The 16581-nt window shown below is 45.8% G+C and overlaps 1 protein-coding gene across 7 annotated transcripts in view; it reads left to right on the forward strand.

Annotated features, from left to right (window-relative positions):
* The window catches only part of P4HA1 (prolyl 4-hydroxylase subunit alpha 1), a 35729-nt gene extending 27386 nt beyond the window's left edge, over positions 1-8343 (forward strand). For 2 of the 7 annotated variants that reach the window (XM_040606012.1, XM_040606013.1), the window contains exons 10-15: positions 2412-2511; positions 3763-3933; positions 5960-6025; positions 6532-6600; positions 7302-7398; positions 7836-8343. In XM_040606012.1, coding sequence (XP_040461946.1) covers positions 2412-2511; positions 3763-3933; positions 5960-6025; positions 6532-6600; positions 7302-7398; positions 7836-7906 — 574 coding nt within the window. In that variant the 3' untranslated portion in view covers positions 7907-8343. Of the gene's footprint in view, positions 1-2411; positions 2512-3762; positions 3967-5959; positions 6026-6531; positions 6601-7301; positions 7399-7835 lie in introns of those variants that run through there. The other 5 variants (XM_040606017.1, XM_040606016.1, XM_040606014.1 and 2 more) reach the window with 3 other exon arrangements.
* The last annotated feature ends 8238 nt before the right edge of the window (positions 8344-16581 follow it).

Genomic DNA, 16581 nt, shown 5'->3' on the forward strand with positions numbered 1-16581 from the left:
TGTATTCTCAGTGCAGCAGGCATAGGGACTTGCTGGTGCTGGGCAGTTGGTGCAGGGTTCTGCAGGCCATCCTGAGCTCTCTGCCCTTACTGAAGCAGATTGGGCGATGCTAACACAGGGTTAAATCACTGCGCAGAACTACAGGCCTCCCCCTAGGTTTTATCCAGCAACCAGCAGACAGGCTGGCACTTGGAATATGCTTTCAGTTCCCTGTTTCCTTCACCTTTCATAGACTTTCTTTGTATCCTTGGGCAATTAATTTTATTTCTAAAATAGATACGGTACTTTCCCTCATGAAAGGATGTAGTATTCTCACTGTTGAAAGCATTTGTTGCAATTCTAAATAACCAATATAGTAAAAATGCTTGCTTTTTTTGGTTTTTTTTATATTTATGTGCCTTTATGTGTCAACTATACAGAGGTAGCTAGAGCCTACGCTTTGAAGCTGATGGCTGTGTTGGGGCTTTTCTTGTGCATTAAATGTGAGCATTACCTGTTCAACATGGCTGCATAGCTGCTTTTTTTTTTGGGGGGGGGGGGGCAGTGGGGGGGAAGAACGCTTCGTAAGTAGTCTTTGCATTCTCCTAGCACCTTAAATCAAAAAAGGTTGCATTGTAACACTTCTTTATACTAACAGGGTTCAGAAATGGATGAATCTGTGTATGTGTTTGTGCAAGTCTGTCTTGAGAAATCTTATTTATCTATAGTTACTTGTCATTTTAAAAAACGCTCGTAGAGATTCTGTAACCTGTGTCAGTGCCTTGTGTCATGTCATGCTACTGTTCCTCCCATGCAAAGTATTTTGTCAATACAGATTTTATATTAACAAAACCAACCTTAATTTAGTATAGATGTGAAAGTTAATTTGAGTAGAAATACTGTGATGTACTCACCAGCTAGGCTCTGAGCACAGGTATTTCTGTCCGAGTCTTGTAAAAGCAGCAGGAACCACTGATGAGCCCAAAAGTCCAAGTCAGGTGCTAGAAAAAAGGTAGAACTAGCTGTCTCCATTTTCCTGCTAAAAGGGGGGGGGAATGGGGCTGAATCACCAATATTATCATCCACATTAGTGACTAGCAGGGGACTGGCAATGTAAATAGAGAAGAGGACCACAGAGATAGTGAGCATGCCAAGAGGGAGAAGAGAGGGACTGGATAAAATGAAGGTGCGTTGGCTAGAATGGGGTGTGAGTAAAGCAGCAAGAAAATAAGCATCATGTGAGCAAATGAGTGCTTTTTAAAAAAAGTAAAAGAAAAAAAGCCAGCAGGTAGATGAAATCACTATTTTTTCAAAAAGAACAAAATGTTATCTTGTAAAGAGATGAAAAATGCCTGTCTGTTTCCATGTAAGCAACTGGATGTGTTCACGGCTGGTAAGGGTGCTGCAGGGACACGCAGAGCTGCGGTTATACTGTTCGTGCCCTTTTCTGCCAAACACTATTCTGGGTTTGTGGCTGCTTCTGGATGACAGAACTGCTTCCCAGTCACGCAGCTTTCAAGAATGAACCACCACTTAGGAGTAGAAAGTGCTGCTCTGGGTGTGGGTGAAGGCAGTGACTCTCATGCAGAACTGCTTCTCTACCTGTTCACACCTTTCTCTGCTAACTAGTTTGCCAGTTATTTTAAATGTCTTATTTCTAGCTGAAAAACTAACGTACAGTAGGAGGCAGACATTTTGAAGATGCCTTTGGAACTGTGAGGTTGACCTTTCACATTTATATTTTAAAAAAGATGTTGGGTTGGTTTGGGTTTTTTTTCCCCTTAAAAACCATTGTATACCTGAACCATATTAAATACCAAATTCATAAGGGGATGTTCTGGTAGAAGTTGTTCAACAGGGAAAATGTTAAAGAATTTAATGCATTATTTGTTTTCATAATGATTTTTATTACCATTGCACAGGTAAGTAATGTGAAAGGAGAGCCGAGTTACAATTAATCACATAGACCCAGCCTATGTTACATAAAGCAACTCACCTATTCCTTTCCCCAGTGTTGCTTCAAAATGCATCAAATGTAGAGTCTAAATCTAAATGATCTGTCTGGAATGGGTAAGGGCAAAACTGCTCTGTGCCCGTTTTAGAAAACGGCTTGAAGCAGATGTCACTCCTTGGAACATTTTCTTCAGTCATTCGCTAGTCTAGTCTAGTAAGACAATTAAGGCCCTTAGTTTTAGAATTTCCTTAAATCAGCACTGTAAGTGTTCTTTCCAGAAAACATGTTTATTAAATGCAGGTCTTTGTAATGTCCTGGAAATATTTCTGATCATCCTACCAAATTCTTCAAAAGTATGAAAAAATAAACTCAAATGCTAAGTAATTCCAAATGTTGCTTTTGTACAGCTAGCTTACAGGCTGCTACTACCATATTTTAATAATTTTTATGAATTATTCCTCCCCCCCCTACCCCTTAGTGCTTGGTTGTCTGGATATGAAAGCCCTGTGGTATCTCGCATTAACACGAGGATACAGGACCTAACAGGACTTGATGTCTCCACAGCAGAGGAACTACAGGTAAACTGGTAGGACAAGGTGGTGAATGACAGTTAGCATTTTGTTGCAGGTGGCTTTGTGGCTTTGTGTGCACACTGTGCTTGCTCAGGTGTGTTGGTGAGGTGGCCACAAAAGCTCAGTGCCCCAGGGGCGACTGGTTTGATTCAGTGCTGTGGGAGGAATGAGTGAGATTTTTACAGGGAGGAAGAAACAGAGTTGTCTTTGCAGCTTGCTTTAGCGTGAAATGGCTTTCTATGGCTGGAGGGAAGCAGTAACAAATGAAACACCTGATGTTTGTTGAAGTGGACATGTAGTTCCTTCTTATTTATACCAGTAAAACTGAGTTTCATTGCTGCAGGGTCAAACTTTGCTGTTGTGGTGATAGTAAAGAGTTTAGCTTGACTAATACTTAAGGAAAGGGGGAGAGAATGGGTGTTTAGATTTGCCTTCCCATCCTTAGTCCTAGACTAACAGTGTGTTTGGTGTCTCTGTAATGGGGGAAGGACTGACTGTACATGTAACCTGAGTAAATGTTATTTTAGAAGTACTTTTAATTAATCAGCAAAAAGGACAGTGTATCCTCTTTTTCACTGACATAGAGCTGAAAAAGTGATTTAAACTTGAATGATGTAGAAGTGCCATGACCTACTTAGAAGAGAGTAGAGCCTGTAAAGTTTCTATAGAACAGAAATGTTTTTTCTAACCTAGGGAAGTACCACATTCCTTACCAGGAGTACCCTGCATCTTGCGGTGCCAGTCATGGATGTGCTGCTGCTCTTGTAAACAAGCTTCTTGGGGCTCCTTGGAGTCTGCAGCTGTCGGGGTCTTCAGGAGTTTCAAAAGTTTCATGGCCAGGTTCTGTGACCTGAAAGTCATTAGATCAGACAGAGCAGGCACTCAGAAATGGGAGAATGTCTTTACCTGTTGAGCTGGGGGTGAACAGAAGAGCTTTCCAAGAAAGCCAGTGCTGGGGAAGGGGAAGGCCAGCTGCTTTGCGGTTCAGAATGGCTAAGGCAGACTGAAGGGCTGAGACCCTAAAGCTCAGAGTGCCTTTTTGGCTCTACACCGATGAGTCTGGCTGAAGTCAGAGCTGTTTGTGAATGAACCCAGTAGGACTTCACTGCATACGGTACAGGTTAGCTGTTAGAGCCTTGTAATTTCCTATGGCTTCATTTTTAACCTTGACCTCTCAAGAGGTTGTAGATGATGGTCAGATTCTCCTCTGGATAAAACACTGCTTTACTAGATTTTGTGCTTCTCCTTTCACTGTAGGTAGCCAACTACGGAGTAGGAGGCCAGTATGAGCCTCATTTTGATTTTGGAAGGGTAAGTCCTGTTTCCTGTTTCCACCTCTTTCTTCTTCACAAGCACTGTGTTTCTCTTTTTCAGGTGGCAAATTATGGAGTGGGAGGACAGTATGAACCCCACTTTGACTTTGCACGGGCAAGTAAAGAGATGGAGGAGAGATAGTCACCTGGTGAAGCCTTGGCCTCTTGGCTGTGGCACAATTTTTATTCTTCAATGTGTATTAAGTTTTGTAGCTTTTCAACTTCTTCTAATCCATGTTAGTGCAGAAAGCCCTCTAAACCACCAGCTGAAGCTATAAAAATTTTGGGCATTACAGAGCAACAAGGTTTTTCTTCAAAAACATAATTAAGAAAGATATATTGATGACTTAGAATTCTTAACAGAGCAAAGGGCATTAGCTTTATTCTAAATCAGAGGAAACATTTAGAAATATTCTGGCTGGCCAAGGTACTGGCCATGTAAAGCTATTTTGTTTAAAACCACTGAAGGATATACAGCTCAACTGTATCAACACTTGGCGTATGACATGTGTGGCAGATGATGAGCTAACATGCATCCAGGCACAGAAGCCACCGTAGCAGTGTCTGCAGTGCCAGGCATTGCTGAATAAGGCAAACGTGGCTGCACGGCTGAAAGCTTCATGTCTTCTTCTATGAGAGAGACGTAGGCAGCATAGGAAAATTTGCATTGCAGCTTACCGTGTCCATCTGTGATGCAGAAGGAGAACTTCTTTCCCTAGAGCTGAGACATCTTGCTTACTGTGGAAGAAATTTTGAAAACAGCAAGTGCTCTGTTACTGTAGTTTACCTGCTGCTTGCTAGCAGACTCCTGAAACTGGAAGAAGCCTACCAAGGCCTTCTCATCCCACTGTCCTTAAAAATTATTTAAATTCTCAACCTATTTCTGTTCCAGCTTAAATTGCGGACTGCTGGAAATAATGCCACTGAATTCAGTTGGTTATTTATTGGGCATACGTACGTGTGATTTAACACCTTCAGATTAACTTTATGCTGTGAATCCAAGCCACCAACTATTAATCAAAATCTCTGCTCTGTAAGCACATGCTCAAAAGCATTGCAAATGATTAACAGTTTTTGTTGGGAAATGCATGGGTTGATTTCTGGAGTAATGATTGCCTGAATTTTAGCACACACATAGAAATGGTGGTCACAGCCAGGGTGGGTTCTAGAAGTGAAGACGGGTGTGTGACAAAAGTGGGTATTTGGACCCATCAAAATAGGGCTTTTTGAAAGTCAGTGATAAAATACCCTCTTTGCTACCAGACGGCTCTCAGGGCTACTTTGTTAGCCTGTGAGCAGCTCTGCTGAGGTGCACTCGCCTTCCTCCCTCCTTCCCAGCTGTAAGGAAGAGCACTGGTAACATGCCCCAGAACGTGCACGCATGCTGGAGCATGGCAGGGAGGCAGCTGGTGGCCTCGCAGCTGCACCACACGCCTTCCCGTGCGTTTGTTTAGGCAGGGACATACCTTACTCCTGTCGAAGGCTTGGGGAACGGCTGCCACAGACGCCCTGCGGCTGGCAGCGTGTTGCTTAATGAATCATTGTTGGATTTTTAATGGCACTCTGAAACGCCTGTACACCGGGGAGGAGTGCAGAACACGGGCCGGCCAGGTGGAGCAGCAGCCTGCCTGGCACAGCAGCTGGCACCTGCAGCTCCAGCGCAAGGTCAGAGAGGCCAGAGGGGGTGATGGCCACAAATGCAGGACCACCCCCAGGGGAGCAGGGCTGGCAGCTGCCCTCAGGGCACGCATGGGGCCACCCCTGCGGCAGAGAGATGGAAGAGCTGCCCTTGCTGTTGATAATCTTGGCTGAGGACAACAGGGGATAAGTGAGTGTAATTAAATCATTAAGTTTGCAGCCGTGAAGACAATTTGTATAGTAATTTTCAGACAGTACCGTTGTTTCTTATCCACTAGCAATTTAGGCTTATGCCCTCCCTGCCCTACAGCGTTTTAAAATGCCTGGTTTATTTAAATTAATAGACAAGACTCATATTGCATTCTCCCCTCCTTCCAACTAGAGGGATTGAATTAGTTTTTCTGCATGACTTTGTCTGCTGCTGGCTCTGCAGCTGTATGTCATTGGCTCCTCTCAATAATCAAAAGGAAATGCTTATTAAATCTGCTTGCTTTTATTCACAGAAAGATGAGCCAGATGCTTTTAAGGAATTGGGAACAGGCAACAGAATTGCTACTTGGTTGTTTTATGTAAGTGATGTATTTCTGCCGTGTGCTAGTGCCAAAAATATCTGTCACTGCATATCCTGTACCATTGAATGATTTCATTACATTTCTTTACTGAAGTGACTTGCAAATGAAGGCAGCCACCAACTTAGCGGTAATACATACAGGGTATCTTCTTACCTGTTAGTGATGGTTCTCCCATTTGTTCTTCAGAAGGCTTTTTTCCTCAAAGTTGAGCCTGAGCTTATATTATTTGACTCTCTATTCATTTTTGTATCTGCATTGGTATTTATAGCATGCTCGTTCCCAAAACATTTGAGCATGTGACATTCAGGGCGAGACCGACTGTTGCATTGGAACAAAGTGGGCGGGTCTCGGCCTTTGTTAAGACTGTTAATTAAGCAGCCTCTGCTCGCTAATTGGGAGGTAGAAATTAAGTTGTTCAGTAGCCTAATTTTACTGTACTAAAACGTGACACTTGGAAATGCATCGGCTTGCAACTTAACCTGTGCCTTTTCCCACCTCTTCAGATGAGCGATGTGTCAGCAGGGGGCGCTACTGTCTTTCCTGAAGTGGGAGCTAGTGTTTGGCCCAAAAAGGTGAGCGGAGCGTTTTATGCAGCGTAACCCCTCCTCTCTCCGCTACTCAAAAATACAACAGATGTACAAACGCTTAAAACGAAGCTTTAAAATGAGTTTATATAAAGGAGATTAGAGTACTATTCATGGAGCACAGAGGTACTTAAAACTAAGTGAAGCGACCGGAGCAGTACCGCGGATTCCAAGGGCCTCTGTTGTTTTGCATGTTAATGCATAGTTGTGTTTTGGACTAAACTGTTTCTAACGCATAGGCTTTGCGAAACATTACAATATTTCAAAACGTTTTGAAAATACTTAAATCTGTAAATAGGTTTAGTCTTGAGGTGTCTGTAGGCAGTTATCCCTGAAATTCTGTGTTCCTGTTAGTTTTTTTCCCTCAGAAGGGTCACAGATAAGGTCTTTTTTCACTGGCCTGCTCTCATTTTTAGTAAATTGTCTTGCTTTCTGAAACTGGTCAGAATTGAATGAAACTGGTTTAGAGTTTAAAAAGAATCAGCATCCAAGTATATATGGACACGGAATGAGTCCAAGGAGACCCATTCCTTAGGAAAGCAAATGGTGGAATATCCAAAAGAGCCTATAGTTTAAAAGGAACATTTGAAATAAAAATACATATACCCCTGCCTTATCGTCGAGTAAGTTGGTGTGAAAGTATGTATTGCACAAAGCAAAATGCTGAGGGTTTTCACTGCAATTTCCAGGGAACAGCTGTATTCTGGTACAACCTCTTTCCAAGTGGAGAAGGAGATTACAGCACGCGGCATGCAGCCTGCCCAGTACTAGTTGGAAACAAATGGGGTAAGTACCACTCATGTTGTCTGCAATGCCTGTGACCTGGAGGTCTGGGGCTTTGGTGGTGGGTTGTCTTGGTTTTCTTTTTCCTCTGGACTTCGTGGTGGAATAAAAAGCAGCCAGAAATTAGGTCCTTTGTAAGGAAATCTACTTTATAGCTCTATCTATCTACTTCATAGTGCTCTCTCTTTCATATATATATATATATATATGTAATACTGCATCTACTTTAATAGTCTTTCGTAGTTTTGCAGCTACTGGAAGGGTTTTTTCCCCTCTTGGATTTATTAGACCAACTTCCCATTTGTGTGTGTATTAAAATACTTCAGAAAATTAAGATAATCCTGTGCTTACTTCAAAGCTGGCAGGCAGCGTATATTTAGCTTAAATAGAAACATGAGCTAACCAGGTGCAGTGATCGTATACCTTTTATGTCTTTGCAGTATCCAATAAATGGCTCCATGAGCGGGGACAGGAATTCCGAAGGCCGTGCACTTTATCAGAGTTGGAATGATGCAGACTCATCCTTTGTCTCTTCTGTATTCAGTTTGTGTAAAATGCACACATCTCCTACAGTTTACAATTGACTAACACTCCACTACAGGTTCAGTCTTCAACTACACCGGTGTTTCATCTGTGGACAAAACAAACATGCTTTTAGTTCCCTTTAAATATCTCCTTAAGTTTTTATGAACAGACTATATTAAAATCTATGAGTGTTACAGGAAAAAAAAAAAAAAAAAGGACAAAATACAGATCAGGGCCACAACTAACAGTGGTGGTGTGTGTGGTGTTCCCTTCACCATCGCCCCCTCAGATCAGCGTGGCAAGCCAGTGATGGTTTGCTTAGAGCCCTCCTCACAACCGTCAGTCTACTAAGGGCAGGGCAGGACGATTCAATGGGAGGGCTCCCTTCTAAGGCAGGCTGAATTAAACCAGCTCATATTCCTCAATTTCCAGAGGTCTGACTCCTTGCTTTTCTAGAGTACCTGACCACTACTGTTGAGAACTGCAGGCATGGTTTGTGTCTCTCTGCGGAACAGGTTGTTACCATGTTTTAGCCCATTCTTCCACTTCTGCGAAAGCCCCAGTTTTTAAACTATCTTCCTTCTCAGCCTCTGTGGGGAATTTGGCTCTTAACCTTGCAAATGTGAGCCAGCAGTTCCAAACACGTAGATGAGATGCTTCAGCAGTGTTGTGCCAAACACATGCCTGCATTAGAGCAGCCTGACAACAATTAGAGCCCATCTTCCCTTCATTCTTTTTCTTTCGTGTTGTCCACATAAACAAATGCTGCTTTTATTCTGTCTTAGTAGTCAACTCTTACATCTGTTCCTTGGGCAGTGGGGATGGGAATGTTACCATCTTCATAAATCAAAATAATTGTGCCTTAGGATACTGGAATTTCAAATTGGTTATGAGACTTCAGGTGATGAGGTAATACATGGTCCTTGCAGAATGCTCTCCACCCTTGTCTTCCCAGTTCTCAAGGTTCTGTGAGAAACAGATGGCCTATTTATAATCCTAAATCTTTTGTAGATGGTTCTTATTTTGCAAATGTTTTTCCTGCTGTGGACGCTGAATGCAGGTCACAGCAGTGACATGCCTTTAGTCACGGGGCGACTGTTTGCACAGGATGGTTTGGTGTTGCTTACCTTGCAGAGGCTGCCTCTGCTGTGCGCCTCGTACTGCCTCCCCTCTCTCTAGCTGTCACTGGCACCTGTGAGGGAGGAAGCGCTGGGAAGGGGCCTCCTGCAGAGGCTCTGGTGCTGCTCACTTCACTGCTGCTCTTCCCACGAGCCAGGGCTGGAGCTGTTCCGATTCACGCCGCCCACACAGAAAAAGTGTCCCCCCAGTCAGCACTGCCCGCACTGGAAGAACTTGCTCACAGTGACTTTCAGGGACCTTAGTTTGTGACAAGTCATCCTTACACTGAGATGAAGCTGAAGCCTCTGAGGGAGATGAGACTGTGGCTGCTGTAGCTGTTGAACTTTGGTTCTGCTCCTCAGATTCCTGTGGGAGGAATAACTGCCGTCCCCCCCCACCGCCCCCAGCACAGGAATTGCTAAGCAGGGTGGGGAGAGGCTGCAGAGAGGTTCGTTCGCTTTCCTAAGCCGTTTCTCCTCAACAGCAGGATTTTTAGCAAAATGTCTGAATATTCCACTAGCACAAGGACAAGAATCAAACTGAGCTGCACCAGAGTCTACCTAAACAGTCTGGTTTTCTGGATGATGATGGTTTTACTGATTTAGAGGTCAAGCCTGAAGTCTTTACCAAGGGAAAAATTCCAATTTTAGTTAATTGGATTTTCTGCCTCAATACAATCTTGAAAATTGAGCCAAAACGTAGATTAAGCCAACTGTTGTTAACATGCTAGAAATACCTCTGTAATACTGAGAATGCAGTTTAAGGTACTATAGTTTGAGAAACTGCATACTTTCAGAAGACACTTTAAAAATGTTGCTGGAAAATTCATTGTTAAATTTCTGCTGAGCCTGTTAGCAATGGGACCTACGTAACTGTTTATCCTTAGCCCTGCACCTTCTTGCATTTGACTGTGCTTTTGGCAGATGTGAAACAAAGTCCATCCAGCACTTAAGAAAACAAATAAAAAGAAAATCAGAAATAGTTCCACCTCACGTCTGTACTGCTCATTTATTCCAAATAGCTGGTACGCTAGAGCAGTATCTAATATATAAATAGATTCACCAAAGAAATAGGTTATTGGAGCATATTTTTGATCACTAAATCGTAATCATTTATAAAACCCACGTAACATTTCTACTTACCGGAGTTTTCTCCCTTTCACACAGTGTCATTCATCTCCATTCCTATCCATGGTTTTCTCTTTCCCATCTTTTTTAGTCCTTTAAGCTCCAAAAAAGGGTAACCATGGCTGCAGGTAAGTCCTGCCACTTTCCTGCAAGTAAAAGAATACAGCAAACAACGTGGTCTTAGGAGTCTTGCCTTTGGGGCTCTGATTTTCTCTCGGTAGCTCCAAGGCAACTGCTAATGCTTTTAGAAAAGCCAGGCCTGCACAGTTAACAAGCACAAAATATCAATGTAATGCCACCACAAACACATTTCGAAAATGCATCTGGTTTTGCTATTACAGAAAACCTGGGGTTTTTTTTCCTAAAGTAAGCAGAGGAGTTACTTGACATATTAAAATAATTACAAGCTAAAAGTTGTAGAATTTACACAAGGTAAGAGAAGCACTGAATAAAAAGTGTCAATGACTGCTTTAGGTACTGTTGTAGTGGAAGAAAACACTATGGTCTCTTACATAGTGGTTGGAGCAATAAACAATAATTTTGTTACATTAAACAAGGGGTTTGGGGTTTTCCCCCCATCTCTGTTCAACCAACACCAAAAGATGAATGACAAGCCTGAGAGAAGCTGTGGAATGTCTGGGGAAGTTTGCTAAACAGTTACCTCCCTCACCCCAACCACCATCAACTACTTCCAGTGTTAAAACATCATTTTAAAAACGGTCTGTAAGAGGCATTGCTTGGGGAGTAAAAATATTTTAGTGCATGACTTTTTAAAGCGGTGAACTATACTCAATGACTTGCAGTTCTTTGGGGAAGAAAATTATTTTTTTGACAGTGCAACATTTCACTTGGTTTAAAAAAAAAAAAAAAAAAATCCCTCAAAACTAAAATTGAAGTGTGCTGAGGCACATCAGACCAAAATGTTCCAGATTATTAGAAGAGAAAGGGTAAGCTTATTTTTTTAAACTACAGACAATCCGTATTTCCTTTTTCCACTGCAGTAGTGTTTATGCAACTAACACTAAATATGTAAGGGATTATTACACAGATGGTGCTGCTGCTTTCTGCCTTACCCCTTCATTTCTTAAAGGGCTTTTGGATCAAGAGCATGGCTCCTGTGTGAATCTAGTTTTGTATTAAAGATGATTGAAAACTGTGGCTCACAGTGACTGACAATGGAGAAACTGCCTTACTGTTAAGATTTTTGTAATAAAATTTTTAATGTAAAAAAAATGGGCTTAAAATAAAAGCCACTGCCATTAGCAGTGAAAAATCCTCCACATCACCCTCTCCTTATATATGGCTGTTGTAAATCTGATCACACAGATTTTTATCACCATATGCGTTCCCTAGAAACTGAGCTCATTTGTTTTGCTTCGTAGTCTAGGCGGGCAGGTGCAGAAGATGCTCATACCAAGTTACTACTAAATGCTTTCTCGGACCCAAACTTTGTCTGTCAGTTGGAAACACAGCACTAATGGGCTGCAAAAGGCGGGGGTGGGGGACAGATAACAGGGCTGAAAGCATGTTGTGGGCAAAAATTTATGAAAAGGAACTGAACTGCTCTTAGGGAGGAGTATGGATCAGCCCCACTGTCTGCCTAACGCACCGATTTGTGGCAGTAGCTGGTGTGGGATTTGGTAGTGACATGGGAACTGCATGAGCTTCTGGCCTGAAACTCAAAATAAGCACAGGAAAGGGTCAGCCGCAGAGGGACCCTTTTCCAGGGGTGACAAATACTTCCGTTTCCTGAAGCCAAGGGGTCAACCAACCAGTTGTTCTGAATAATTGTAGGGAGGGGAAGACAACCAGACTGTCCTGCAATACAGACACCAACAGAAGCAGAGAGCACTTACATGGAGGAAGGTCAGGTTGATGTCTTCCATAATCAAGACTTGTGCAGATGATATGCTACAGCTGTTCCTGTGCCTCACTCTCTCAAAACACCAGCGCTCTTGCTTCGTTTGGTCATTGGGAACTTGCACAAAGGCATAGCAAGGACTTGATCCTTTTGCCTGTGGAATGGAGACCACTTGCTGGTGATCGAGCACTTGGCTTGCAGTTGAGGAACTGCCCTCCCTTTCCCACAGAGCCCACAGACACAGCTGATGTGCTCACAAATTTAGCAGCCACGGGATAGGAAACAAGTAAAGCATACCTACAATTTTTTATTTTGGACACATTGATTCCATCCCCAGTTCCTCCATGCATGCTGCGAAACGGCTGCCGTGTCCCTCTCAGTAAGGTGGGCCAATGCCAGGAGAGCATGAGCAGCTGGACGGCTCTGTGCTCAGAGAACAGGGCTCACCCCCAGCCCCCAGAGCTTGTTGGGGTTTTCGGGGGCTGCTCTCCAGCTGCTCGGCCTGGGGACGATGCTTCCTTGCCCCAGGCCAGCAATGGCTGAAGCAGGGCTGCCCCTTTGCAAGCGGGCATGAGGCTCTGCTGCCAGCCTGGCCACCCAGCTGCTATTGCCAAGCCAGTAGCGCAGGGGCTCAGCGGGGCCTCGGGCAGGAGAGGTCACAGCCTTCCCTTCTGCCACCAGAGAGGGGCTGCCCTGCACAGGACCAGCGGCCCTTTGCCCCCTCCCACGGAGGAAGGCAGGATTGTGGCTCAGCACTGTGCTACCCCCGAGCAGTGCTCATGCACTGGGGCTTCCCACCATCCCACGCGGGCTCTTCCAGCACAGCTGCACCTAGACCACAGCGGGGGGACCGTGGCCGTGGGAGGAACCCCGCCTGGGTGAGCGATGCAGCAGCTGCAGCTAAAGAAGGCAGGGTAGGGTCAGGGACAGGGACAAAGGCCCAGGAGTCACCACCCAACAGGATGAGAGGAAGAGAAAGGAAAGGGTGTGACGTGATGGGCACCTACAGATGGGGGAAGGCAGCCCAAGGCTGAAGCAAACTGCCCAGGGACTCCTGGAGAGCATGGACCAGACCACGAGCTTGAGTGCAGCCCTCCTGAGAGGGTCTTTAACCACCCACCCACCCACCCTCCTCCAGCTGTGCACTCTGACCTGACTCTGAGAGACGTGGGCGTTTCATCATGAAGCTACACTTCTCATTCTGATAATCAGTGACTCATCTGGCTCCCAAACCAGGCTTCGAACCCACCACAGATTACCCACTAACCTTAACCACAACTTAGAAAAAACAAAAAACCTGAAGCCTGTTCTCCCTGCTTCAGCTGTGCTTAAACATCGACCAGCAACTCATTGAGCCAGCCAAAACTGATAGGAAAAGAGCTCAGCCCCTCAGTCCTCTGCGCTCCCGCACGTCCCCAGCGGGACACCAAGGGAAGGATCCTGGCCAAGCGCATGACCACGCGCCTCTATGGCAGTGTGCTCTGGAAAAGAAATACACAAAAGGAGCTGGACCAGCCCCTGCGCTGCCCTCCCAGGAGCCAAGCCCAGGACCCAGAGCTCAGCACTTGCTTTGGCACGGGTGAAACCCAGAGCCAAGAGGGTTTTCAGCTCCATTCGGGACAGGGGTCGCTACCATGAGCATGGGGGGGACCAAGGCAAACACATCCAGCTGTGCTGCAGCAGGACGGGTGTCTGCCCGGGGCAGTCAGCTCTACCTCCTGTTTGACAGGAGCGTGCTGCCAACAGTCTGATAGTGTCATTAGGAGCGGGTGACTCATCACAGCCCCAGGGCTGCTCTATATTTAAGCATTACAGAGTCAGAAATGAATGCATGGAGTCAGGAGCTGCTTATCCTCAGGTCAAGACAAGGTTCAGAAATTAGTTGTCAGAGTTCACCATTGTGACAAACAGCATCTGTCTCTAACAAATCTTTCGAGAAAGAAAAATCGGCATAGGCAGGGGGTGTTTGCAACCACAGTGGGTCAAAGCGAAGTCAGACAACCTACAAGTACCTGCTGGGCATATCCACTTCAGGAAGCCCTTCCTCGCTTCTGCGGCTGTCGAGCCTGAACAGCAGTTCCCCAAGGAACTGTGTGTGCAGGGAGGTGTTGGCTGGTTTTACTCAATCCTACATTTTTCCTGGTCTTCAGATCTTGAAGTTTGGGTGCAGCTGAGCTATTGGCAGCTGGGCTGAAAATGTCTCAGGAGACTAGTGTGGGGAGGGGTGGAAGGGAGCAGAAGGAGGGAAGGAGAGTGGCCCATCCTCAGGGCAGGGTAAGGGGCTGCCATATTTTGGGAAAGCAGATAGCTGCTTTTTTTATTCACAAACTTTTGCTTTGGGACAAAAAGCAGGAAAGTTTCTGACTCTTCCCCAGACTCTGCACTTTGCCAGCTGCTCCCCCCCACACCCCGTCCAGCTTTCCTAACTAATTCCAATTGATTTTGCAAACAGCACAGGCTCCACGCTCTGGCCATAGCCACACACCCCCCCACCCCGCGGCAGGCTGCACACCCTGTGTGATGCAGCATGGACAGCTCATGCAACAGTCACTTGTTTCGCATCCTCTGCAGCCCTGTCGGCATTTTTGCCCCTCTCTGTTCAGTTCAGCAGCACATAGATCTGCCACCAGGGACCAAGGGATGACGAAGAAAGCTGTGTTCTGGAATTGCCTCCAGAGCAACCCTAAAAGGCTCCACATAAAAGCACAGCACCGAGCTCAGCCACAGCAGGGGCTCTACACAATGTTTCCAGGCTATTTCTAAATAGCTATTTTGCTCTTTTTTACATTAACTTCTGCCAGGCTCTTTCTAAGGGCAGACAGCACTAGGACTGCAAACCGGCATGTCACACAGGGCAGTGATCCAGCCGAGAGGGACATGAGCGGCTCCACTTGGTGCAAGACACAGCATGGGACTGTTGAACCCAGTTTTCCCTTCACTGGGGCTCCCTGACAACAAATTCCAGGCACAGCAGCCCATTTCTACCCATGACTGATAGACCAGTCCCCAGCATGGTCTGGACAGCAGGACAGGCCCAAGCTCTCCAGTCCTGGCCTGCAACGTGTCCCCGCAGGGGAGTCCTCACCTCACGAGTGTCCCCACTGCTTTGTGTCAGTGATGACACACTGCTCAAGAACGGCTCACTAGAGGCAGGGATTTGCTGGTTCCCAGGCTCCAAGAAACAAACCACCTAGTAGCAATCTGGCACCTCTCACAACCCAAAACCTCACTCTAATTTCTCATCAGGCATTACAGTGCTCCCCCTCCTTGTCTGCAGCTTGGACATTGCCAACCTCCCTTCCTGATGCTCTCTGCCTCTCAGATTCATTTCCCAACAGACAAAGCTGGTTTGAGGTTCCCTTGGGACCTCCTGCATACCTTATATATCCCCTCATCCAGTAACTCAGCCAAGCTTCCTCCCACGGGCTGGGACAGCGGTGCACAGCTCTGGCTACATAACAGTGTTCAGGGGGGAGGCACCACACAGGTATCAGCTGTGGCTGTACGATCGAATCGCCTCCAGCTGCTGACTTGAGGGACCCTCACAGTCACCTCCAAGGGGCACTGAGCATGAACACAGTCAGTGGTGGGTACCAGAACAGATGCAACAAGATGGCAGCAGCCGGCTCCACGCTCCACACCGTTTCACCAGAAAGGGACTAACCAGCTTGTTTGTTCCTCTTCCTCCCTCTTTTCTGACTTACCTGTTTGAAAAACCAAGACTTCACTGTGGTCCTTCCTCCTTATCCCCATGTCTGAGGCACTTAATGCACAGCTGTATACAGAAAGGTGCTGGCAGACAGGCGCTGAAGCTCTGGCACTTCAGAAGTAATAATGCAGTGGGGCTGAGTCTCCTGCAAAACAACAGAATGTCAGAATGTGCATTTATGTTTGCCATATATTTGAAAGACCCACTGCCCAGCTCTCCCTTGCCCTCTGGAAGGTCTCCACTTGACAGCCTGGCCACTCAAACAGAAGTAACTGCTGAAGCTGGCTGTTATAGTCCACAGAGATCAGCCGAACAGCTGCAGAGTGGCTCTTTCTGAGAGGCAGTGCTGTGCTGGGACATAACCAAAAAGCTTTCCACAAGCAGCTGGAGCCTTCTCATGCCGTTTCCCTTCCCTGTTCTTCAGTGGTTTGCATTGTCTTTTGCTGTTGGTGTTCACTTGGTGGTTTTCTTTTAACGACTAACTCCTTTGAAATCTCCACCAGCTCTGCAGGCCCCCGAGTCCTGGAGAGCCAGTCCCACCCCAGAGCCAGGACCTGCAGCTCCCCCACAAAGCTGTTACCTGATGGGTTTCAGCGCCAGCCCCTCCTCACTCTGGGCCACTTATGCTACATGTTTCATTCAGCAATGTTGGCATTACACAAAAGCTGTGACAACCAGCCACCTAACATCAGCCTTCAGGAGTGCCATCAAAGGCAAATACTCATCTACGTTATTGATCCTATAACTGGAGGGAGCATGCCAAGGGATTGCACTGAATACAGTCTTTCTAAACCCAAACTACTCCTAGCTGCTGGATCAGCCCCTGTGAGGCCCCATCAGCACCC

This window comes from Falco naumanni, chromosome 9, assembly GCF_017639655.2.
Source record: "Falco naumanni isolate bFalNau1 chromosome 9, bFalNau1.pat, whole genome shotgun sequence".
Taxonomy (NCBI): domain Eukaryota; kingdom Metazoa; phylum Chordata; class Aves; order Falconiformes; family Falconidae; genus Falco; species Falco naumanni.